We start from the raw sequence: 25,716 nt of genomic DNA on the forward strand, positions 1-25,716 counted from the left end.
ATCATATTCTTATGCATGCCAGTGCTGTGTGTGAGGTAATTTAAGGTGGTTCTGACAAGTGTCATCGGCATCTTCATATCCGGTCACATGGGTGGGAAGCCACTCCCATCCGGTCACATGGGCGGCAAGCCCCTCCCACAAAGGAGACCACACCCACAGAGTAGGTTCGAACAATTTTTGAAATCCACCACTGGTCCCAAACCTAGATTGAGATCATACTTTTAAATATTTTTGTGTGAGGTATAGATATGACTTAAGATTGTTGACTATATCAGGCTGCTGCTCTATTTTCATTGTCTTCTATTTTTAGGTGATGATCAGCACAGAAAGAGGTGCTTGGGTATTGAGCCGTGTTTTTGACAATGGCTACCCTTGGGACATGGTGTTTCTAACTCGTTTTTTGAATATTATCCGAAATAGCCTTCCTGGACGTATCACAATATGGATGATTGCAAACAGAGTGAGCCAATGGTTTAACCATGCAAACTATGGCATAATTCCCCAAGACAGGTACTGGGAATAAATTGGAGGCTAAAGATGGGTAGATAATAAAGTTTGTTTCTTTGTTTGTTTACAAAATTTATATTGCAACTATACTGAATTCTACTTTATAGTGCAATATTAATGCAATATCGGGTTTTCAATTCAAGTGTATAGAATGTGAAGAATGTGCGTTTGTGTTTTATTTTTATAGTTATAATGTATACTGTAGATGACATTTTATTTCATCATACGAGGTGCAACTAAACTAAACCATTGCTGCCTATTCACACACACCAATTCAAGGCGGCTTACAAGAACATAAAAACCTCATATAAAATAACCAATAAAACTAATAAAAGAGAGAATCATATAATAAAGTAATATAATAAAATAAAATAACCCCTCCCCCCGTCCAGTGGTGGGTTTCAAAAAATTTTGGAACCTACTCTGTGGGTGTGGCCTCCTTTGTGGGAGTGGCTTGCCGACCATGTGACCTGGTGGGAGTGGCTTGCCGACCATGTATTTTCTTTCTCTCTCACATCTCTCTCTCTCTCTCTCTCTCTCTCTCTCTCTCTCTCTCTCTCTCTCTCTCTCTTTCCTTCCTTTTGTCTCTGTCCCTTTTTTCTTGTTTTCTTGCATCTCTCTCACACACTCTTTTTCTTTCTTTTTTCTTTCTTTCTTTCTTCCTTTCTTTCTCTTTCTCTCTTTCTCTCTCTCTCTGTGTCTGTGTGTGTCTGTGTATGTGTGTGTGTCAGTGGTGGGTTTCAAAAAATTTTGGAACCTCTTCTGTAGGTGTGGCCTGCTTTCCGGGTCCACTGGTGGAACCTCTTCTAACCGGTTTGGTAGCTTTGACGAACCGGTTCTACCGAATAGGTGCGAACTGGTAGGAACCCACCTCTGCCCCCGTCCCACATCAAACAAGTTATTCATTGGGCTCTATCCCGCTCTGCGTTTCCCAGGCCCGCTGGCAGAACCAGGTCTTCAGTGCCTTCCGGAAGAGTACTAGAGTGGGGGCCATCCTAATATCTGGGGGAATGATGTTCCAGAGAGAGGGAGTCACCACGGAGAAGGGTGCAATTCAATTAAAATTGTTCTTCACGTGCGCAGAACTAAAAACAAGATGGTGGTGGCAATGCCAGTGATGAGGGAACTGGTTCAGGGGCGTGGCAGGCCTAGGTCGCTGCCCATTCCAGTGACCCAGTCCACCATACCATTACTGGTTTGGCCGAACCAGGCCGAACCAGTAGGAACCCAGCACTGTTTATGCTCCTTCCCAATTTCCTTCTTCAGATTCTTGCCCTTCGTTTTAAAAAGATTAAGCTATTTATTTGTGAAGGAGAGAATGGCTGCTGACCTGTATGTGACAAAGCCATTCCTCGCGCAAGAGGTTATGGATTGTGCATATACAATATGATATATAGCAGTGATGGCGAACCTTTTTTGGCTCCCGTGCCAAAAGCGGGGGGAGCGCAGGGGGGGGTCATGCGCGGACGTGTCATACCCATAATGCTATGCATGTGACACTCTCCCCACTGCATGCATGCGTGCGCAACCAGCAACCCCCCCTGCTTTTGGCAAGGTTTTGTGACTTCCAGTTTGTCCGTAGGAACGATTTTCAACCTCCGGAGCCTTCGGGAGGTTTCCCTGAAGGCTCCGGAGGGCAAAACCGGCCCTACGGCCAAACCAGAAATCTGTTTCCAAACTTCCTGTTTGCCCATAGGGTCAGTTTTTCACACTCAGGAGGCTTCAAGGGCAGTTCCTCGTGTGCCCTAACAAATGGCTCCGCGTGCCACCTGTGGTACACGTGCCATAGGTTCGCCATCATGGATATATAGTCTCCATTCAAAACATGAACATTAAAGGGGACTCAAAGGTTTACATTATTTTGTTCTACATTTGATTGTGCTACCTCCTGAATTCCTATGCATTCCTTGCCTTGAGCAGATTCGCCTCAGTCTTTCAGCACAAGGCAGTACTCTTTTGGAGACAAGCAGACCAATTTGCTAATTATAGATGTACTGTACAAATCTATTTCTAACTGACAAGATAGCAAGCATTTTAAATTCTAGATGTGGGAGGTTTTTCTTACATAAAGCTTAAAGCTTTTCTCTGAATCTAGAGTTTTCCTAAGCCAGGGGTCCTCAAACGTTTTAAACAGGGGGCCAATTCATGGTCCCTCAGACTGTTGGAGGGATGGACTCGCTGTCTGGGTTTGGCTAGGTGGTCATGTGACTGGGTGGGTGTCACTAGGTCATGTGACTAGGTGGGCGTGGCCAATTTGACAGTCCATTGAACAATGCTCCTGGGGGTGTTTTATTTGCTTTTGTTTGCATATTGCTCTTTCGGTTGCCTTTTCTTTTTATTAGATCATTTTTTCAGTTGTTTAGGAGTCTAGTGATTCACTTCAGAAACTCAGCTTTGCAGCAATTCTTCTCAGCCCCAAGGAGCTTGAGAAATATCCCTCCCTCCCTCCCTCCATCCCTCCCTCCCTCCCTCCCTCTCTCTCTCTACCTACCTACCTATCTTCTGGAGGCAGGAGAGGTGAAAAACGGGCCGTTTTGCCCTTTTTTGGCCTCCTGGGGCATCTGTGCACCCTGTTTTTCACCACCACCCCACCTCCAAAAGCATTCTGCAGGCCAAAATTGTTGGCCTTACCATTCCTTTCCAGCCCGCGGGGCTTGCAAAGTTAAGTCCTGCGCTCAGCTGAAGAGTGGGCGGGATGATGTGGGCGAGACAGCCTCTTGGCCCTGCGCAGGCCAGATTAATGGCTTCGGGAGACCACATGTGCTCATGAGCCATAGTTTGAGGACTGTAAGCTATGCTAGAAAAGAGCAGAGGTTAGCAAACTACAGTTCTTTTATCTTGTTTAAGAGAGAGATAAATGGGGGGGAGGAGCTGGTTGTGTCAGAGAATTGAGACCACAGCCAATACTTTTGCCACTGGGTGGTCCAAACGGACCTAAACCATCCTGAAGAGACGGTGAACAGGAAGAATACGTCTTGCTGATCTCGGGGATATCACAAAATCCTCGAAAGAAGCAAGAGACGTTCTTCAAGCCGGTGACAAAAAATCCAGCCACAGGCTGACAAAGTCGGGGCGGCTTCAAAACGGAAGGATACGGAAAGAGAAAGTGTTTCCAGCTGGTGAGGAATTTTTATTGTTTTAAAAAAGAGACTGCCTATAAAAACTCAAAAACCAAGAGAAATATAAATGAATTTTCCCCTCACCATATTACTAGATCTCTGGGTCATCTAATGGAATTGATGGGCAAGAGATTTGGAAAACGTCAAAGGAAATACAACTTTACATCATGCTAATGGACTTCACTTGTACAAGCTATGAGAATTACCATTAGTTTAGCCAGCCTAGAACACACACATGCACACAGACAAACATATACATTCTTGGAGGATAACTTTATTACCCACTATATATTCATGGTTAAATGAATGAAAATTCCAGGCTCAGAGTCAAGGGGAGAATGTCTTTCTCATAACTTTCTCTAATAAGAATGATCTGTAAAAATGCTGAAAAGAAAAGATAATCTAGGAGGTATCTCCTTTGCCTGCAATTTACTAATTGCATTTATTTTTCTTCCTAGGAGTGTGATGAGAGAACCTGTACTAAATGATTTACTTCCTTCATGCATTATCACTGGAAAGATCTCTATTATGCCTGCAGTCAAGGAGTTCAAAGAGAATGCTGTTGTGTTTGTCAATGCTCCCACTGCAGAGGAAGTAGATATTGTTGTCTTTGCCACTGGATACAAAGCTTCTTTTCCCTTCATTGATGAATCAATCCTCAAGGTTGAAAACCGTCATGCTTCCTTGTACAAATACATCTTTCTTCCTCAACTGGAGAAACCAACACTAGCCATTATAGGCCTCATCAAGCCATTTGGTGCAATCATACCAGTGGTGGAAATCCAAGCACGTTGGGCCACACGTGTCTTTAATGGTATGTAGACTGAGTTGCAATCCTCTAATGCAGGGGTGTCAAACTCACAGCCCGCGGGCCGGATGCGTCAGGTGCTGCCCCTGCTCGGTTTAGTGAAGGTGGAAAAAGTCCCAATATGTCATGTGATGCTGCCGTGACAACACAAATTTGACACCCCTGCAGTCTAATGAGTCCTTGAGCATATCTATTTTATATCAAAATGCTGCTGGACAACAGAGTGATGATATAAACTAAGCTAGGTATTCTTTGATAGTAACTAACTTCTCAGCAAGAGTTACCAGCCTGCTTTTAGATATACCCATACTCAATACCATCATAAACTGTAGATAACAGCTCAGCCAAGGTCATTACTGACAATGGTGTTACTATCATATCTCCAATCTTAAAACTGTAGATAACCAACTCAGCCAAGGTCATTACTGACAATGGTATTACTATCATATCTCCAATCTTAATAATTAACTCCAAGTAGCCCTCTTCTGAAACACTAACTAGATCCATACTTGCTTGTCCTTAATAGAGTGGTTACATCCTCTATATCTTCTTATATTTTTGACTTAGATGATATCCCCTTGTTGTTTAGTTTTTGAAACTATCCTACTTTATTAATCTGAGATTATTTGTTACAAACTTGTGTTCATCTTGCGTGCTGTTTGGAGATTCAAGGGGCCTATTCTAATTTCATAGTATTCCCATTCAATTTCCAGAATAACTTCCTTTCCAAAGATTGCACCCATTACATGCTTCAGATGAAATGAGGCACGAAACCCCTTCTCACTTCTACTCTTTAAATCCACTTCTTTACTTTATCTCTTCACTCTTGTTTGCAGAGTTGAGTTGCAGGGGGAAGGTGATCCAATTCCCCAAATCAGAGGTGGCATCTTGTTTCCCTTGTCAGTGTCTTGATGGTATGGGCTGTTTTTTATGATGAAGGTGAAATTAGTAGTAGGGAGCCTTAGGGTGGCAACTTACATCCATTTCAATTCTCAGAATATATCTCTAAGGAAAGCAACTACACCTTCTTCAAGTATAATTTAAATACAAAGATAATCTCATGATCATTTCCAGTTGGGCTTTTTTTTTTTTATTTGCTACATCTTCTTTGAAAGACAGACAGTTTTTTGTTTGGTAATAATCTGCCATTAAAGTTATCATTTACTTGCTTTGGAGCAGTGTTTCTCAACCTTGGCAACTTGAAGATGTCTGGACTTCAGCTCCCAGAATTCCCCAGCCAGTGAATGCGAATGCTGGCTGGGGAATTCTGGGAGTTGAAGTCCGGACATCTTCAAGTTGCCAAGGTTGAGAAACACTGCTTTGGAGCAAAAAAAAAACAACTTTCTGAAATATTGCTGAAACATTCTCTCTCCTTTCAGGTTTGTGTAAATTGCCTCCACTCAAAACCATGATGGAAGAAATCAATGAAAAGAAAAAAAACAAAGTAAACTGGTAAGTCCTTTTATTTATTTATTTATTAGACTTATATACCGCTTCATAGGGCTTTCAGCCTTCTCTAAGTGGTTTACAAATTTCTTTTAGCAAATTGAGTCAGCAACTTGCCCCCACAGTCTGGGTCCTCATTTCACCCACCTCGGAAGGATGGAAGGCTGAGTCGACCTTGAGCCGGTGAGATTTGAACCGCTGAACTGCAGATCACAGTCAGCTAAAGTGGCCTGCAGTACTGCACCCTAACCACTGCGCCACCTCGGCTCATTATGTAATGAAGACCATATTGGACCAAATCTCCTTGGCTGGAAAAAAAAATGCACTTTAATTATTAGCTGACCAGCTTCCAGCACATGTTTGATATCCGGAAAACACTAAAAAAAATGCATACAGTGTAAACATTGATTGCTAATATTTTGTACTGTATGGCAGATAAACAATCTAATCTAATGAGCCATGGTGGCGCAGGGGTTAGAGCGCTATACTGCAGTACTGCAGGCTACTTCTGCTGATTGCTGGCTGCCTGCAATTTGGCAGTTCAAATCTCATTAGGCTCAAGGTTGACTCAGCCTTCCATCCTTCTGAGGTTGATAAAATGAGGACCCATATTGTTGGGAGCAATATGCTGACTCTGTAAACTGCTTAGAAAGGGCTGTAAATCTAAATGCTATTGCTAATCATAAGCTAAAGCTGCTTCAAATGAGACAAGAAGGAACTAATATCTCTTTGTCATGAACTAAGAGGAATTGGAGTGATATGGATAAAATCCTCAGCTAATAGCTTACTAGTTCAGGTCACATGGCTCTACCTGGGAGACCTCCTCCTGCCATTTACCTCCCAACGACCAATAAGATCACACAGATTGGGCTTCCTCCGGGTGCCGTCGGCCGGTCAATGTCGGTTGGCGGCTCCCCGGGGGAGGGCCTTCTCTGTAGCTGCTCCGGCCCTATGGAACAATCTTCCCGTAGAGATCCGGACCCTTACTACTCTTCCGGCCTTCCGTAAAGCTACTAAGACCTGGCTGTTCCAGCAGGCCTGGGGCTGTTGATTAGTATCCAGACCCACTCTAACTGTATGCATGGTGTGAAATTTTAATAATTGTATTCTTATTTTAATTTTCATATATGTTTTTTGTCTTGTCTGTAAGCCGCCCAGAGTCCCAAGGGAGTGGGTGGCATACAAATGTCAATAAATTCAAAATACTGGCAATATAGTTAAAAAATTTATTTCTATAAATATTGACTTAAACCAGATTTAATCTTGTATATAGCCATTACACCAGCAGCTTGGTTTTAATTCAATTTTATTAGAGGGCTAGCCCTGTAGAATGATCCTGGGGCCTGGGGAGAGCAAAAATGAGTGAAACCAGGCCTGTTTTTCACAAAAACGGGGCTGCTTTTGACCTCCCAAGCCCCCAGGAGCACTCTGCAGGCCTCCCAAACCCGCTGCATGCCCCATTTTCATGAAAAACAGGCCTGTTTTTCGCCTCCCAAACCCCCACGTGTCGCGTTTTTGCCCTCCCTGGCTCCCAGGAGCACTTTTCAGGCCTCTCAAACTCTCTGCATGCCCCTTTTTCACAAAAATAGCAATAGCAATAGCAATAGCAGTTCGACTTATATACCGCTTCATAGGGCTTTCAGCCCTCTCTAAGCGGTTTACAGAGTCAGCATATCGCCCCCACAGTCTGGGTCCTCATTTCACCCACCTCGGAAGGATGGAAGGCTGAGTCAACCTTGAGCCGGTGAGATTTGAACCGCCGAACTGCAGTTAGCAGTCAGCTGAAGCGGCCTGCAGTACTGCAATCTAACCACTCACCACCTCGGCTCTGCAAAGCGGGGCATGCAGAGGGTTAGGGAAGCCTACAAAGTGCTCCTAGGGGCCCTGGAGAGCAAAAACTTTTTTTAAAAAATTTGTCTCTTCAAAATCTTGGTGCGTCTTATACTCCGGTGCGTCTTAATAGTCAGGATATTGCAGTTTATTTTCATTTCATGGTGGCACCTAAACTTAGTAGATGAAAGATATTTGCCTGGCAAAGCTTGCAAAGTGCGGTATGATTGCTGACTTTCGTGATACCATTACAAGGCTCAAAAGGGAGAAAATTTAATAACAGCAGGCAGTTTAATAGCAGGCATTATTTCCAATCAGTAAACAGATGTGGTCATAGCTCAGAAGAATACGGGGTTAGACCTCACTTAGCAATAGCAATAGCAGTTAGACTTATATACCGCTTCATAGGGCTTTCAGCCCTCTCTAAGCGGTTTACAGAGTCAGCATATTGCCCCCAACAACAACAATCCTGGTCCTCATTTTACCCACCTCGGAAGGATGGAAGGCTGAGTCAACCCTGAGCCGGTGAGATTTGAACAGCCGAACTGCAGAACTGCACTCAGCTGAAGTAGCCTGCAGTGCTGCATTTAACCATTGCGCCACCTCGGCTCTATAGCAATATTTGTATCATTCAAAGTTACAGCAATGTAAAATAAACCAATTTTGTGACCAATCCTTGCATGCATGACTGTTGTTAATGTGCTCCACAACTGATTTCCGACAAGCATAGTTAATGGAGAATGTAGAAATAAAATCACAAGTCACAGTCATGTGATATCTCATTTATCACTCACAGTGATTTGCCAAACAACTGAATGAGAAGTGACATCATAAGCCTGTTGCAGTCACTTGATTTTTCACTTAGCAACCACAGTGGTTAATGACAGAATTGCCAGTCCCAATTGTGATAATTAAGTATGGTCTATGGCAGGGGTGTTAAACTCACGTCGTCACGTTGTCATCACAGGACGTATCGCTACTTTTTCCCCCTTCGCTAAAACAGGGAAGGGTGTGGCCAACGTGTGATGCACCGGCCCACTCGCCATGAGTTTGACACCAATCAATGATGAGTTTGACATCAAACAATCTTTACAATAGATCTTGTTTAATGACCACAGTTGGGACCAGTAAATTGGTCATGAAGTGAAGTGCCTGCTAACCAGGGGTGGGTTTCTCGCCCCGTTCCAACCGGTTCCGTTGGAACAGGGCCGGCGGCGTCCTCGTGCACACGCACAGTGCACGCATGCGTACTAGTGTCTGCGCGATGCTCCAGCTGCTCCTGAACGATCGCGCAGGCGCTGTATGCGTCCTGCGCATGCGTGGAAGCCCAGAACTCGTCAAAACCGAGTAAGGACTGCGGGCGGGCGCGCGCGCCTTCGCCGTTCCCGGAAGTTACTTACTTCTGGGTTCGGCGACCAACCGGTTCGCAAGGACCACCACAAACCGGTTGAAACCCACCCCTGCTGCTAACCACAACTATGCTTATAATCTTTCTTCAGCTTCCAATTGCTTTACAGAACTGCAAAGTCATATAGGCAGGTATTGGTCACAAAGTTATTTTTTCATCCTCATTGCAACTGCCAGCAGATTCTAAATAAGTCAGCCATTAAATGAAGACTACGTGATGCCTCGAATTTTGATGCCTCGAATTTTGTCCATTTTCTGGAGCAATCAATCTATGAACCAATTTCCTGATGAGAGTTATGCTTGCAGCTCAAAAAAGTGATAAAATAATAAATAAAACTGGCTCTCCTGGGGCCACTTCAAATCTTTTTATTTTCTAGGCTAGGGCAAATGATCATAATTAAATCATAAAGCACTTGTTTTGCAGGTAGGTCACTTAAAAAAATTGATGGAATGTCCAGCTTTTAATGTATCTTAAATGGAAGGAGTGAATCTGCTTAAGCCATAATATAGTACAAAATATTAGGACAGCTGAACTGATGAATTGATTCTGCTTTCATTGGCCAGTGTTACTAGAATGTCTAGTAGCCTTTAGAAAGCTGACTTTCACTATGTCAAGGGGCATACAAATCCATCTTTAAAAAGGTTCTACAAAGAAGCACAGTTGTAACACAGAAGCAGCCTCTCTTCTTCATTCGGAGGTGCTCCGGGGCCTCCCTCACAATCTGGACTCACATTTTGATTGCTGGAAGATGTTCTATGTGTGTAAAAAAAGCCCCTTTCAGATACTGGAGATTCTGGTTGAAATTGTGCTGCCTTTATACTTCAGTGAGGTGAATTGTGTCGCCCCTGCTGTATGAGGCGAATAATAGTATCTCAAATGTTGCTAAGGTTTATTTGTAATCAGAAAAGCAAATAAATGGCATTTCATCTAGATTAAATCATAACAATTACAATATATTGTCTCCAAAAGGATTTGTAGAAATTTTACCGTATATACTCGAGTATAGGCCGACCCGAATATAAGCCGAGGCACCTAATTTTACCACAAAAAACTGGAAAAGTTATTGACTCGAGTATAAGCCTAGGGTGGGAAATGCAGCAGCTACCGATAAATTTCAAAAATAAAAATAGATACCAATAATGCCATTGCCCATTGAATAACATATACAGCCTGCCTGTGCCCATTAAATATACAGTAGCCATTGTAAAAATTTGCTCTGCATAACAAATTATTATCACACAATACCGGTGTATTCAATGAAATACTTCACTCACCTCATGATGCTGATGTCCCGCTGTGATGATGATGTCCCGCCTCCTATGACACACGGCACAGTGATTCCTATCATTGGATCACTGTACCAGAGGAGGTGGGACATCGCTATGTGGCTGCTTGCCATAACAAGGAGGAGGTGGGACATCGTTGCAGAGCGGCAGGAGGGGGAGGAAGGGGAATCGTAAGACAGCCCTGCATTACATTAGAACGTGAGGAGGGGGGATGGTGCGGTGCACGCTGCGCGGCAAACTGACACAGAGGGAGGGGAAACTCAGGAGCGCTGGGCCATTCACGAGCGTCACCCAGCGGCATGGCCCCGCCCCTTTTTCTCCTCCATTTCGAGCAAATTTTTCACTGACTCGAGTATAAGCCGAGGCGGCTTTTTTCAGCTCAAAAAGTGGGCTGAAAAACTAGGCTTATACTTGAGTATATACAGTATCTCAAATGTTGCTAAGGTTTATTTGTAATCAGAAAAGCAAATAAATGGTATTTCTGTTCATCTAGATTAAATCATAACAATTCCAATATATTGTCTCCAAAAGGATTTGTAGAAATTTTAAGTTTTGGAGGAAGCTAAATATCAAAGATCCAGAATCCCCAAGAAAAAGGACAGAATGTTCAATGTCAGGTTGTGTATTTAATTTACTAACTGTACATATTTCCTGTCTCTTCCTTTGTGTTATTTGATTAAGGTTTGGCTTGTCCTTTGATGAAGTCCTGAAGACAGATTGCCTTGTGTACTGTGATGAACTTGGTTCCTTCATTGGTATAAAGCCTAGCGTGCCAGCTCTACTTCTCAAAGACCCCCTACTAGCGGTGAAGATTTTCTTTGGCCCCTGCTCCCCCTACCAGTATCGTCTGACTGGGCCAGGAAAGTGGAATGGGGCTAGAAATGCCATCCTCAACCAGTGGGAACGAGTCCTCAAGCCCATAAGAACCCGAGTTGTGGAAGATTCCTTAAATTGCTTCTCTTGCCTATTGAAAGGGTTTGCCGCATTTGTTATCTTGGTTGGAATTTACCTTAGTTTCAATTAGTTTTTGCAGACCACTTTGGGTTAAGGTGACCAGATTTTCAGATTGGTAAAGAGGGACACCTTTGACCTGGGGTGGGTGGGGGGGGGGGGCTTGATTAAAAAATTTATACGGAGCAACAAAAATTTTCATACAATACAAAAAATAGTATTGTAATATTTTTTATTTCGACATAACTACAATTTACAAATATAAATTGTAACTGTTGCCAAAGATCAAAATTTTGATCACGTGGCCGTGAGGATGCTGCAACGGTCGCTAAGTGTGAAAATGGTCGATAAGTGTGAAAAATGGTCATCAGTCCCTTTTTTCAATGCCCATTGCAACTTTGGTCACTAAATGAACAGTTTGAAAGCTAAGGCTAGCTTGCATTATAATGCCTTATGGTAGCTTACATTTTCAAGAGAGAGAAGCTAAACTCCTAGACACACAAGGAATTTGTCTTTGGTGACTATGCTCTCAGTGTACATAAAGAAAAATAAAATAGAATACATTCATCAAGAATCATAAGCTACAACACTTAGTGATGGTCACTAAAGCCTGGAGGATTGTTCCCTCTGTGCTTCTTTAAAACAGTATATGTTAGAATAGAATAACAGAGTTGGAAGGCACCTTGGAGATCTTCTAGTCCAACCCCATGCTTAGAAAGGAAACCCTACACCATTTCAGAAAAATGGTTATCCAACATCTTTTTAAAAACTTCCAGTGTTGGAACATTCACAACTTCTCTCCTTGATTAGTTTCCACCCATTGCTTCTTGTTCTACCCTCACGTACCTTGAAGAATAGTTTGACTCCCTCTTCTTTGTGGCAACCCCTGAGATATTGAAACACTGCTATCATGTCTCTTCTAGTCCTTCTTTTCATTAGTGGTTCAGGCACCAGACAAGAAATCAGGAGTTTCTAGTCCCATTTTGGACATGAAAACCTGTTTGGATGAAATGAGGCCAGTCACTCTTTTTTCCCCTTCTTTCCTTCCTTCCTTCCTCCTTTCCTTCCTTCCTTTCTTCCTTCCTCCTTTCCTTCCTTCTTTTCCTTCCTTCCTTGTTTCCTTCCCTCTTTCTTTCCTTTCCTTCCTTCTTTCCTTCCTTCCCTAACTTTCTCCCCCCCCCCCTTTCTCTGTTATGGGGAGTTGGAAGGAGCATTAGATCTGCTCACCGCCTTAAAAGTGGGATTTTTAAAAAATGGCTTTTTTTAAAAAGTGATTTCAGCCGGGATGCCTTTAGTACTCGCCCCATCCGTCCTCCCATCCTCCTTCCAAAAAGTTGATTTAAAAAGCCAGCAATCTGCGCCCGCAAAAGAGGAGGGAGGGAAACACTGCCCTCTAAAGGTCACATCAGGAACGACACTTTAGAGAATTTTCTTTTTTTAACAGCGTCCTTTTTAAAATTTATTTTCTTTCTTTTGGAAAATCGGTACTTTTTCAATACGCGACGGGACGCGGGAAAAATTATTGAAAGGCATGCCTGTCCCGCCAGATGCGGGACGTCTGGTCACCTTAACTTTGGGACAATCAATGTGCAATTTTTTTTCTTTTTAAAAAGGACATACTACTCCAGGTACCTCTTCAAAAAGTTAGAATTCTCTAAACGTCATTAAAAAATATTAATTTTAAATGTATTACTTGACCAGATAGTAATCAGATTAATTACATTTGATTTTACTTAAAAGTAAAAGAAAATGTAAAAGTTGACCTGACCCAGTTAACTTTTTTTTTTTTGAAGGGCAGCCTTGGTATGCCACCCGAAAGCCATCATCTAGTCTTCAGCTTTAGCCATGACATTTTCTTGATTTTCTTATGGTCATTCGGGTAATATAAAAAGTCCTGCTAGAATATATAAAAGTTTTAATTAATTGATCTTTTTGTGGCCACATAAGTAGGCCGTGATTAAAGTTCCTATTCCCCAAAAGCCAGTAATCAGACCATTGTGATTAATACTTATTGATAAACTTTCTGTTGGTGTTCAACGAGAGGTTAGAGTTCCATGCCAGTGTTGCAGATTTAAACTAATCAACTTGTTTTCATTTGGAAGGCTCCCATGCAGGGATTAACTTTTTCTTCAGAATCTGTGACCAATAACTGTCCAACCACACACCCACACACCATTGATAAGATCTCTTGTTTTGACTGCAAACCCAAGGAAACAAGGCTAAGAGATTTGTTTGAATGTTGCCTTCATTTTAATTTTGCTTCAATGAATATAACGGTGTCCGTTCACAGAGCTCATTAGAGAACAAGTATGTAAAAAGGTTAATTGTGTGACTGGACACGCACTAACCAAGCCAGCCTCCCCAATCTACTACTCCCCAGATGTTTTAGACTATACCCCAAATCATCTTATAGAAGCAAGGGATTGTAATCATTTAAGCATTTGTGGTAACAATATCTTCCTAGTTTTAAGTAGCATGCTTATTAATGCGCTATTTACATACAAAGTGATTTCCTATGTTTGGCTACCATATGCATAAATGGTAATGGATACATATTTATTAATACATATATTTTTTATGTTTGCAATTGCCAGGACATTAATTTACTCCATAGGACATTGTGCTATCTTTTGAAATAATGGAAAGTTGTAGAGAATACAGGATGATTCAGAACTTTGCTTTTAGCATTGCTGAACCTGATCCCTTGGGAAATGGTGTTGTCCCCAATTCGGGTCTGAGCCTGGTGCCGAAACCAATGATGGACGCCAGACACGAGGTGCAGGTTTTCTGATTGCTTTTTATTGGAGTACTCCAAGGAAAAGAGTTCCTCCCTGCCCTGGCCTCTTCACCCTTCTTCTTCTGCTCGCATGGCTTTAGCTATTGGGCATTCATTCTTCCAGTGTCCTTCCTTTCTGCATATAGCACACTGATTGGGTCCCAAGGGGACCTTCCCTCTTCCATTCCCATACTACTTTCAGATTCCCTAAACTTCCACTCCTCACCACCTCTTCTGGTATGTCCCCCTTCCTCCCACCTTTTCCTGCCTTAGGGCTTCTGCTAGGAAGATAGCATTTCGGCGAGCCTTCTGAATTTCTTTCTTATTTCTGCTTACTTTCCATTAAGCTATCTCAACCAATTCTGAGATGTCTTTCCACGACCTCCTGCTACTTTCTTCTAATATCCTCTGCTGACTTCCCTATAAAAAACCATGTTTATCGTTTTCTGATCATTGCCTGAAATCCTGGTATATTCTTTCAAGAAAAGTCCTCAGGACTCTCATCTCTCTTTTGCCTTATTTCATATACTTTTACAATAGTCTTAATTTAGGGAACTCCATTTTTGGATTCCATATAAGACTAAAGATTGAGAATTTTGTAGCTCATATTGTCCCCATCATCATCCAGATCCCATTCTGGCTCCGTGAGAGGGGCATTCCCAGTGGCTGTCATTCTCATGCTTCTTTCTTTCTTTCTTTCTTTCTTTCTTTCTTTCTTTCTTTCTTTCTTTCTTTCTTTCTTAACTGCCGCTCCACTGCCCTCCCCCTTCACCAGTCTCTGTTTCTCTGGTGTTAAAAGGACATCCAGCAATGTCTGAATGTCTGCCCAAGTGGGGTTATGTGTCCTTATAATAGATAAGAACAGAGAGTGCATTTTCTCTGGGTCTTCCCTATAACTGGAATTTTGTTGCTTCCAGTTATAAAGGTTAGAAGTAGAAAATGGTGCGTAAACTAGCATTCAACGGAATCTATTTCTTACCACTATATTTTCTCTGAGTGAGCCTGCATCTCTGGTTTTAGTTTTGAACGAGATTGGATGTCACAAGAGTCCCTCACTGTTTGATTACTTATTCCTCAGCCTCCCCCCCCCCTCTCTGGGATCTCTTTGTCTGGAGTGTCCCGTTCCATGACTAAATAGGGAGTGGCAGACCAGTCTCAGAGTCCTCCAGTTTAACGGGAGGAGCACTGGGTTTCTTTATAAGAAAGGGAATCAAAATAATTCACCCCTTTCACAGTCTGGGGATAAGGAGTCAACACACAAGCATTTACACATCCGCATACTTACACGTTTATCCTCCATTCAAACTGCTTGCGTAAAAAAATCCACATACAAATATTTCTTTTCATACTTTCTCCAGGCAAACCAATCATTATTATCATTATTTTAGGGAGCTTTCATAAGCCAATGAGCTCCATTTTTTCCAAATCCTTTTTTATAAAGCAAACTAATTAAAAATAATGTCTTTTTGTTTATTGTTATTAGAGGGTCTTACTCCTCTCCCAAGTCTTGGAAATGACACAACATGGAAACACCTATACACTACCTCCACACTCCTCTAACAGAAATGGACTATTAGCAAGTTTCATAAATAAACTCAAATATTGTATCTCTGTCTGACTCTCTTGTTTCTGCAATATTGCTTTTTGTTGCTCAATAGGTCCCATATTATGAGGTGCCTGAAATGGCCAAAATCACCTGGATTTCTCCAAGGGAAGTTGAGGACAGACAGACATACAATAATGACAAAAGGCTGCCTTTGATCCCTATTATCTAATCCTCCTAATATCTCAGATTGAAACAAAATATAACCCACCGGCAAATCATTGGGCAGCTTCCCTTTTGGGGACTGGATGCCTTTTTGGTACCAGTTTCCCATTTCAAAGCCGGATCTCAGGTGGATTCCTCTTATCCCCTGGGACATCTCCTGTCCAGTCCTTACCTTTCCTCGACATTTTGCCTCTTTCTGTTCCTCCACCCGTTCTTCCTCCTCGCTTTCTTCAGGGCTTCAGCCTTTGAGTTCAATTAAGAAGTCACCAAGGATCTTACCAAGGCTGGACGTTCATTTAGACAGTGGCTCTTAACATTCAATCAATCCACTCTTTGCATCAGTGAGACACGCGGATCTCTGCTTTGCTTTTCAGAGTACTCAATCGCTGTCAAAAGACTCGTGAGCCCTGAGGGCGGCTGGCAGTGCAGAAACACAAAGTCTTGGTCACCGACCGGGAGTTTTATTTCAGAGCAATCACACACCTTTCAGCTACTAAGTCTTACCTGTCCAGGGCCCCTCCTCTGGTAGTCTTTGGTGTCTTCCAATTGAATCCAGGCATGGAATCCCAGAACGAGCTCCCAGATTGTTGTCCCCAATTCAGGTATAAGCCTGGTGCCGAAGCCAATGATGGACACCAGAGATGAGGTGCAGGTTTTCTGATTGCTTTTTATCGGAGTACTCCAAAGAAAAGGAATCCTGGTCAAAAGGCCAAGAACCAAGAACAAAGGATTAAGTGAGATTTATACATTTTCACTTCAGAAGAAGGCGGGACACGATAATAAGAAATATCATCTAATAAACATTTTAGTAATAATTCTACAATTTGTTCTATTGGTCTATAGCTGTCCCATTCCTAAGCTTTGGCTACTGAATGCTCCAGGAGTTATCTAATAGCGTGGCACGACAAAACCGTGCTCGACTAAGCCGCGCCCGATTAAACCGCGTCGCTGATGTCATCAACAGGGCGACAACAGCAAGCACGGAGAAAGAAGGGCGCTTTAAATAGCGCTTTGAAAGCAAGCCGATTCAACTTAAGGTAAGGGTTAGGTTTAGGGTTAGGTTTAGGGTTAGGTTTAGGGTTAGGTTAAGGGTTAGGGTTAGGGTTAGGGTTAGGGTTAGGGTTAGGGTTAGGGTTAGGTTAAGGGTTAGGTTTAGGGTTAGGTTTAGGATTAGGATTAGGGGGGTTAGGTTTAGGTTTAGGGGTTAATTTTAGGTTTAGCGTTTACAGCGTGCTTCTGTCTCCATGCTGTTGTCGCGCTGTTGATGACGTCAGCTACGCGGTTTCGTCGAGGGCGGTTTAGTCGAACGCGGTTTTGTGGTGGAACCATCTAATAGACATTTCATTTGCTGCAGACCATCTCCATTGCTAACTTTTGCCTGAGGTCTGCAAGTTGTCTAATCCTTGTTGCTTTTATCAGCTTTCTAGCTACCCATAATTACTACAAGCTTTACACATGCATATTTCCTCTTCATAAGCATTCTCTGTTCTTGCCAGACAGACTCCCCCCCCCCAATTACAGTCTTCCTGATTTACTTTCAAGTGTGTACCATGATCTTGCTTTAGCAGCCAGCCCATCAATGGGAGATGAAAGTAATATGATTCCTTAACCTGGCAACTAAGTTCAGAGTTTGATTTTACTATGATGAGTAATAGATATTGACATATGCATTTTATGCTATAATTCTCTCAAGGCTCAGACATCATTGTTAGTAATCAGATATAATGGGCACTATAATCGAAAAAATTGTGAAATAAAATTGACAAAAAATATCAAGTTTCAGAACTCTTAACTGAAGTTTCATAATCATATCTTAAATAAACGAATGTTCATGATATCAGCTTTAATAGTTGTGCTTATTAAAACTTCTTTTTCTTCTATTTCCTTCTATATTTACCATATATTGGTGCCTTCTCCAAAGAAATTTGCACTACATCAAAAATATTTAAACTTTTAACTTCATTACTAGTGCACAGCAGTATGCTTTTACCTCTATTTTGGTAATGAAAAATTTATTCTTCTTAGAGCACAAGATATTCTCAAAAAACTTTCTCCACTGTCACAATTCAAAGGCATTGATCTATTAGCCTTTTTAATTGTTAACTTAGCTTTGATATGTTAAATTGATAAGGCTATGACCTTGTCAATAGGCATCTTTGTTGTCAAGATATTATGCTTTGCAAATTTCACTGTAAATACTTTAAATCAGTGGTTCTCAATCTTCTCAATGCCGCGACCCTTTAATACAGTTCCTCATGTTGTAGTGACCCCCCAACCATAAAATTATTTTCGTTGCTACTTCATAACTGTAATTTTGCTACTGTTATGAATCATAATGTAAATATCTGATATGCAGGATGTATTTTCACTACCATAAATTGAACATAATTAAAGCATAGTGATTAATCACAAAAACAATGTGTAATTATATATTGTGAAATATTTGTTTCTCATTACAAATAAATGAAATTTTGTCTTGAAGCATGATGTAGCATGAGTAGCAGTCTTAATATAACAACAGTAAACTACATTGCTACATTTTGCGACAGTATGCACAATGTGAAATAGCAGAGCATTGTTCAGCGCATCCAACTCATTGCACAGTTGCACAAAATGTGGTGAAAGTCACTTAACTCAATTGTGGTCATAAGTTCTCTTTCTTTTTCTTTCTTTTTCTTTTTTTCTTTCTTTCTTTCTTTCTTCCTTTCTTTCTCTTTCTCTCTCTTTCTGTCTGTCTCTCTCTGTGTGGCTCTTTGTCTCTCTCTCTCTCCCTCCCTCCTTCTCTCTCTCTATCTGTCATTCTCTCTGTGTGTCTGTCTGTCTCTCTCTCTCTGTATCACTCTGTCTCTCTCTCCTCCCTCCCCATTTCTGTCACTGTGTGTGTGTGTGTTTGTCACTCACTCTGTGTGTGTGTGTGTGTATCTCTGTCTCTCTCTCTCTCCTTCTCTGTGTGTGTGTTTCTGTCTCTGTCACTCTGTGTGTGTACGTGTGTGTCTGTCTGTCTGTCTCTCACTCACTCACTTAATCACTCAGTGTGTCTCTTTCTGTGTGTGTGTGTCTCTCTCTGTCTGTCTCTCCCTTCCTCCCTTCCCCTCTGTCTCTCTCTGTGTGTCTGTCCACCTCTCTCTGATTCCCTCCCTCCCTCTTTGTCTGTCTCTCTGTCTTTCTGTGTCTGTCCATCTCTCTCTGATTCCCTCTCTCTCTCTCTCTCTCCCTCACTCACTTTCTCACTCACTCACTCACACTCACACAGACAGACACACATACTGTGGTCACCTTGTTGAGTGTTCCAATCACATTCGAAACACTCAACAACTGGCCTGTATTTATGATTTTTTGCAGCATTCTGCAGTCATAGGACCAAAATATATGGTTAAAAGTACCTGGCAGCAGCATTTTCCCTGGGGGGCTCTGCAGAACATCCCAAGACTGATGCCACCACATTTCCCCTCTTTGGGGACAGGTCCTCTTCAGAAGGACGAGGCCCTGCTGGTCCCCCCTGCATTCTTCATCTTCTGGCCGCAGCCCCACACCATAGAAAACATAGGCGCGTGTTGGGGAGTGAGCTGATGTCACGACGATACGACGTGCGATCCTGGAGCTCCAAGATCGCAGTCGATATTTCTGTCACTGGGCGGTCCTTTTGGACCTAAACCATCCCGTAGAGATGGTGATAGTGAAGAGTATGTCCTGCTGATCTCAGGGACACTGGAAAGTCCCTGATCGATCCAGGAAAAGCTCTTTTTTCCAATGACAGAAACGCAGCCTTGAAGCTGCTGAAGTTGGGACAGCTCCGGAACGGAAAGAAAGCAGAAGAGAAAGTGTGTCGAATTGATGAGGAAATTGTATTATTAGAAAAGAGATTACCCAAAGAAAATCATAACTAAATTAAAATTGAAGACAGAAGAAAATAAGCGGCGAGATTAAGCTACATAAACTTAGTGTGTTATCTTTTTCTAATTTTTTTTTTACGGATGAAATTTCTCCAAATGTTTCCTATTTTTTAAATTGGATGGGTTAGTTTTTCTTCTACTACTTTTTATTCTTTCATTTTTTTAATATATTTGTGGATTATAAATTTCTTTTTTTTTTTACAATGCTTGATTGGATTTTCTTTTCTCTTAAGAATTTTTCTCTGTAAGTTTGGAAATAAAGAGGGCTGTAACAGCAGAGAGAGAAAAAGTAACACTGCTACTTTAAGTTTGGAGGTTTGGAAATATTGTTTTTTCTTTCTTTTCTTTGATCATTGGAGTTACACTTCAAGGCATTTCAGTTTGTGTATTGAGAGAGATAGTGGGAAGAGCACTAATTGTTTACAGGTGCTCTTCAGGAGCTTTATCAGTAGCTGGACTGGAGTGAAGACAAAGCCTTGAACTGAAAGATTATAATGAACTTGCTTGAAATATAACAAAAAGCTTTGAAAGCTATACTGGCAGTGTTTATACGTTGGAAGAATGACGCAACATGAAAAAAAAACATTAATATTGCAAATGATTATGTTTGAAATCCAAAAAATACTAGTAATAACAGAGAAAATTGAGGAGAGAATGGAGAATGCAAAACGAAGATCAGCAAAAAGAGATGGGAAAATTGAGGACAATTATTAAATGGAGAAAGTTGAGGACAGAGTTCCAAAAATTGAAGGAAAAAAGGAGCAAAGAGATGAGGAAATAGTTGATACTAACAGTAAACTGAGCGTGGTTGAAAATAGCCAGAGTGGACTATGGAAAGGGGAGACAGATGGACTGGAACTCTATCTCAGACCTCAAAGTACAGAAGAAGAAGAAGAAAGAGAAAATTTGATGGAAGTAAAGAGAGAAATCTTGACAGAATTATCGATGATAACCAAAGAAAAGTTGATGGAAGGAACAAAAGGAACAAGTGCTCATAAAATATGCAATGAGCAACAAGGTGTGAAAAGAAGTCCATATAAGACCTATCAAGAAAACAACCAGAATATTAATTCTACAAATGGCCCGAGATATAAAACTGCACTACTTTTGGAAAGACACAAGTTGATGTAATGAAAGTTTACAATAAAAATTAAGTCAAACTTAGTTAAATTTAGACTATGTATAAAATGGTGTGAGAATAGTTATAATCACATAAATGAGTAATAATGATAATGCATATATACTAGTTTGATGACATGAAATTTTATACAAACTTACGGTTTTGGAATGTTCTGCGGAGCCCCCCAGGGAAAAACGCCACGGAGGATGGCTTTTTAACCATGCGGCTGTCAGAGAGAAGAGGGCAGCGTGCGCCCGTGTCTTAGGCGACCCCTGTGAAAGGGTCGTTCGACCCCCCAAAGGGATCGCGACCCACAGGTTGAGAACCGCTGCTTTAAACAATATCATATAAAATATGTTTAATACCATTGATATTTTGCTGTCAGATGCTATAAGAAACAAATTCTAGTTTAACACTTTAAATAATTTTACATTAGCTACATTAACAATTTTAAATGTCATTGCATAATAATGAGCAAGAATTTCTAGTTTTACTCATGATAACAATTATGGAGTGGAATAGAACGTAAAGGAGCCGAGGTGGCGCAGTGGTTAGGGTGCAGTACTGCAGGCCACTTTAGCTGACTGTGATCTGCAGTTCAGCGGTTCAAATCTCACCGGCTCAAGGTCGATTCAGCCTTCTATCCTTCCGAGGTGGGTGAAATGAGGACCCGGACTGTGGGGGCAAGTTGCTGACTCAATTTGCTAAAAAAAATTGTAAACCGCTTAGAGAGGGCTGCAAGCCCTATGAAGTGGTATATAAGTCTAATAAATAAATAAATTTGAAAAGGCAAAAATGTTACACCAGAACACAAAATGTGAGTGATCAGAACTCAGGCTGAAGGTTTGCCTACCAGCAAAGAGGGAAAAGAAGAACTAAAACAAATCAAGGACGCCCTCAGAACTTGTGGCTATATCACCTGGACCTTCATCAAATCCAAAAAAGACCAGCAGAAGCTCCTCCATAACAGACAAAAAAAAAAAAAAAGAACAGCAAAGCAAGCAATGTTGTCATTCAATACATTGCAGGAATATCTGAAAAGCTTAGGAGGATTTTCAACCAACACAACATACATACACACTTAAACCTAAGAATACACAAAGGCAGAAGCTTGTCCACTCCAATGATAAAGCACTGAGACACTGTGATATATTGTAGGAAGTTAACACCCAACCTCTCTGCTAGAAAAATGAAATATCCTGGGAAATATTGAAAAGGCAGAATATTATATTTCCCTGGATAAGAAATGGAGAAACATGTTTTAAGGCAGGAAACAGACTCACCTTTAATAGCCCCCACTTTCCTTAATGGGCCATTAAAAAAGCCTGGGCCAGCCTATTTTACATAACAAAGATCTCCCCCCTTCAACTCCAGGGTGATGGGATTACAGCATGATAGTATTAGCCCATCACCTATCTCACCACAGGGCACCTGAGAAAAAGCAATGTTCAACCAAACTTGGACTCAAAGCACAACCTAAAGAGTTGCCCCTGCATGGCCCCATGGGAATCTGACAACCAATCAGAATACATTTCTTACACAGGAACAGGAAACAGAGAGGTGGGGCCAAACAGAGAGTATAAAGCCAGGAACTTTCAGCATCTCACACTCTCTTTTTCTTCATCCAACATTGAAGCATGTGATCACCTTTTCTGTTCAGGACTCAAGCCATGTGGTCCCGTCCACCATTAATCCATCTTTCCAAACAGCCTCCATGTCTCCAGTGTCTTTTTCCCCACTTGGAGCCGAACCCGGAAAGACATTTCTTCCAACAATTTGCAATGCAATGCAGTGAGACATGTGCAGATATGTACATTGGAAAAACAAAACAACCACTTCACAAATGCATGGCACAACACAGGAGAACAAATCTATCGGGATACGATTCAGCAGTTCATTTGCATTTGAAAGATAAAGGTCACTGTTTTGAAGACAGCAAAGTCCATATTCTGGAGAGACAGAACCATTAGGTTGAAAGAGGGTAAAAGAGGCTATCTAAGTTAAAACTGAAAAGCCCTCTTTCAACAGAGGGGATGAGATAGGATACCATCTATCTCCTGTTTACAACACAATCCTTTGAGCAATTCCAAGAAGATATCACAGCCATTTTCACTGTGATTCAGGTTACCTGAAGGCACAGATTAACCCCCAATTGTCCTCAAGGAGTCTCAGAGAATTAATGACCGACCTTCAAAGTACTAAAGACCAAATTTCTACAAGGAATATAAATCCTTCCAATTCTCATCTGTGGAAAGTTATCACCCAGCCCTCTCCCAGAAAAATGAAATATCCTAGGAAAAATTGAAAAGGCAGAATGCTTCTCTGGATGTGAAAAGAAGCATGTTTTAAAAGACAGAATAGTTCCCTGTAGCTTCCTGCCCATCCCCACTTTGTTAATGGGCCATTGACACAGCCAGGCTAGTCACTTTACATAATAAAGACTTCACCAGCAGCTACAGCAGAAAGGCATATTGGAACTTTACTCGACTGAACACATGGCAATCTGAGAACTCATCACAGCCTAGAGAGTAGCCCCTGCACGGTCCCATGGGAGTCTGACAACCAATCAGAATACATTTCTTACACAGGAACAGGAAACAGAAAGGTGGGACTAAACAGGGTATAAAAAGCCCAGCAAGCCCCTCCTTCAGCCCTTCTCTTCTTCTCCACCAACATTGAAGCATGTGATCACCTTTTCTTAAGAAAATATTACTGGGGGGCCATAATATTGGGGATGACCTTGGAACATGGATAGTGTAACTCTCATGGACTTACTGGATTTCTCAGTAGCTTTTGAAAACTTCAACATATAATAAAGAATAGTGGTAATCACATCTATCAAACTAACTTCCTGCTCCAAGGAGAAATTGGGGGGCACTATTTTATAGTAACCTTTCTTCTTGAGGGGGAGATTTGGGGGAGCAGAAGAGAGGTTATATCAAAAGTCTTCCACTGTGTTGCACCATAAAGGTCAACTCTGACACCCTTATTTAGCATTTAATACGAAGTTCATTGGTATCATTGGTAAGCAGATAATATCCAGTTGAATATCACAAACTTCATCAATCAAGGGAACTTTTCTTTCTAAACAGCCTCCAGCCTGCATTTTATCTCCAGTGCCTGTCTCTGGGCTTGGAACTGGACCTGGGATTTTTCTTCCAACAGTAGCATTGCCCTTCTTTGGTGGACAGGATCCTACGGTTTGAGCTCCTGAACAGAAAAGGGGGATCACATCAGAGGTGGGTTCCTACCAGTTTGCACCTATTCGGTAGAACCGGTTCGTCAAATCTACCGAACCGGTTAGAAGAGGTTCCACCAGTGGACCCAGAAAGCAGGCCACACCTACAGAAGAGGTCCAAAGTTTTTTGAAACCCACCACTGGTCCTTGGATATGATTATTCTACACTATCATGCTCATATTTATAAAACTCAGTGCCTCTGTGAAAGGTAAGGATGACTACTGCATTTGTGGTCCAATCAGAACATTGCGTGTGTTGAAGTTGTTTTAACGGCAACCAAAGATGCCTTTTAAAAAACAAGTTGACATCATATTCTTATGCATGCCAGTGCTGTGTGTGAGGTAATTTAAGGTGGTTCTGACAAGTGTCGTCGGCATCTTCATATCCGGTCACATGGGCGGCAAGCCACACCCACAAAGGAGGCCACACCCACAGAGTAGGTTCGAACAATTTTTGAAACCCACCATTGGATCACATGTTTCCAGATGTTGGGTGAAGAAGAAAAGAGCAAGAAGAAGGGGCTTGCTGGGTTTTTATAACCTGTTCAGTCCCACCTCTCTGTTTTCTGTTCCTGTGTAAGAAATGTATTCTGATTGGTTGTCAGACTCCCATGGGGCCATGCAGGGGCAACTCTCTGGGCTGTGTTTTGAGTCCAAGTTTGATTGAGTTTCTAGATGCCATGTGGTGAGTTTCTGTAGAAGGCTAATCCTACTTTATTATGTAAAGTAGACTAGCTCAGGCTTTAATGGCTCATTGAGGGGGGGCAGGAAGCTGCAGGTAGCTACTCTGTCTTTTAAAAATATATTTCTCTCTTTTCACATCCAGGGAAATATTCTGCCTTCTTAATAACAGCATTGCATAATCCACCATAACACTGGTGGATTATGCAATGCTGCCTTCTATGAAGCTGTATGAAGAGAGTCTGCTGTTTACGGTAAAGTTTGTGGATTAAAGAGAAAAGGAAAAAAACATTCCTCTCAGTTATCTCATTTATTTAAGGTATGTACAATAATTTTCTTTACCCCCTCCCTCCCACCCAAAAATATGCTCTGCGAAAGCAACTACTGGAGGGAAAATTTTTACCCTCTTCTCTACCCCCCTCCCCATTTCTTCTCTCTTTCTTTCTGTCCTTAATTCCTGTCGGATGAGTCAAAATCGTTTGGACAGTATAAATACAAGTGATTTCTCTTTTCACTCTTAGCTCCTCCTCCACACTTAAACTTCTGGAAATGCTGCATTTATGCTGCTGCAGAGAAAGAAATCTGGAGCATTTTTGTTTCTTAATCACAGTTGTAACAACAATTTTTAGCTCTTCTTCCTTTGTTTGCCCTGTGCTTGTGACTTTTGCCCAAATAAATTTGCAGAGGTGGGTTCTGCAAACGTTCATTAATCAACAGTTACATGAATATTGAACAGAAGTTATCCCGCAGAATGCATTTAAAGATATCCTTGTGATCACAGAACAATGTGGGCAAAACCTTTTTAGGAAGCAAAATAAATGAGCTCAGACTGTTACAAGAACAGGAAGTAGTATCATATGAATATGATTTTATTTGCAAAAAAGT

General features: G+C 41.6%; 2 protein-coding genes across 5 annotated transcripts in view; both read left to right on the plus strand.

Annotated features, from left to right (window-relative positions):
* LOC106547113 (flavin-containing monooxygenase 1-like) overlaps positions 1–11,507 on the plus strand; it is a 29,224-nt gene extending 17,717 nt beyond the window's left edge. For all 4 annotated transcript variants that reach the window (XM_087726675.1, XM_087726677.1, XM_087726678.1 and 1 more), the window contains 4 exons: positions 311–510; positions 4,085–4,440; positions 5,814–5,886; positions 11,086–11,507. In XM_087726675.1, the coding sequence (XP_087582801.1) occupies positions 311–510; positions 4,085–4,440; positions 5,814–5,886; positions 11,086–11,428 (972 nt within the window). In that variant the 3' untranslated portion in view covers positions 11,429–11,507. The remainder of the gene's footprint in view (positions 1–310; positions 511–4,084; positions 4,441–5,813; positions 5,887–11,085) is intronic.
* Positions 11,508–25,134: 13,627 nt separating this feature from the next.
* The window catches only part of LOC106549176 (dimethylaniline monooxygenase [N-oxide-forming] 4), a 103,346-nt gene continuing 102,764 nt past the window's right edge, over positions 25,135–25,716 (plus strand). Inside the window, exon 1 of the mRNA XM_087726680.1 lies at positions 25,135–25,150. The gene's annotated coding sequence lies outside the window, so the exon portion shown is untranslated. The remainder of the gene's footprint in view (positions 25,151–25,716) is intronic.

The sequence above is a fragment of the Thamnophis sirtalis genome, unplaced genomic scaffold (assembly GCF_051295495.1).
Source record: "Thamnophis sirtalis isolate CommonGarterSnake01/CBP01778 unplaced genomic scaffold, rThaSir2_p1.2 scaffold_12, whole genome shotgun sequence".
Classification (NCBI taxonomy): Eukaryota; Metazoa; Chordata; class Lepidosauria; order Squamata; family Natricidae; genus Thamnophis; species Thamnophis sirtalis.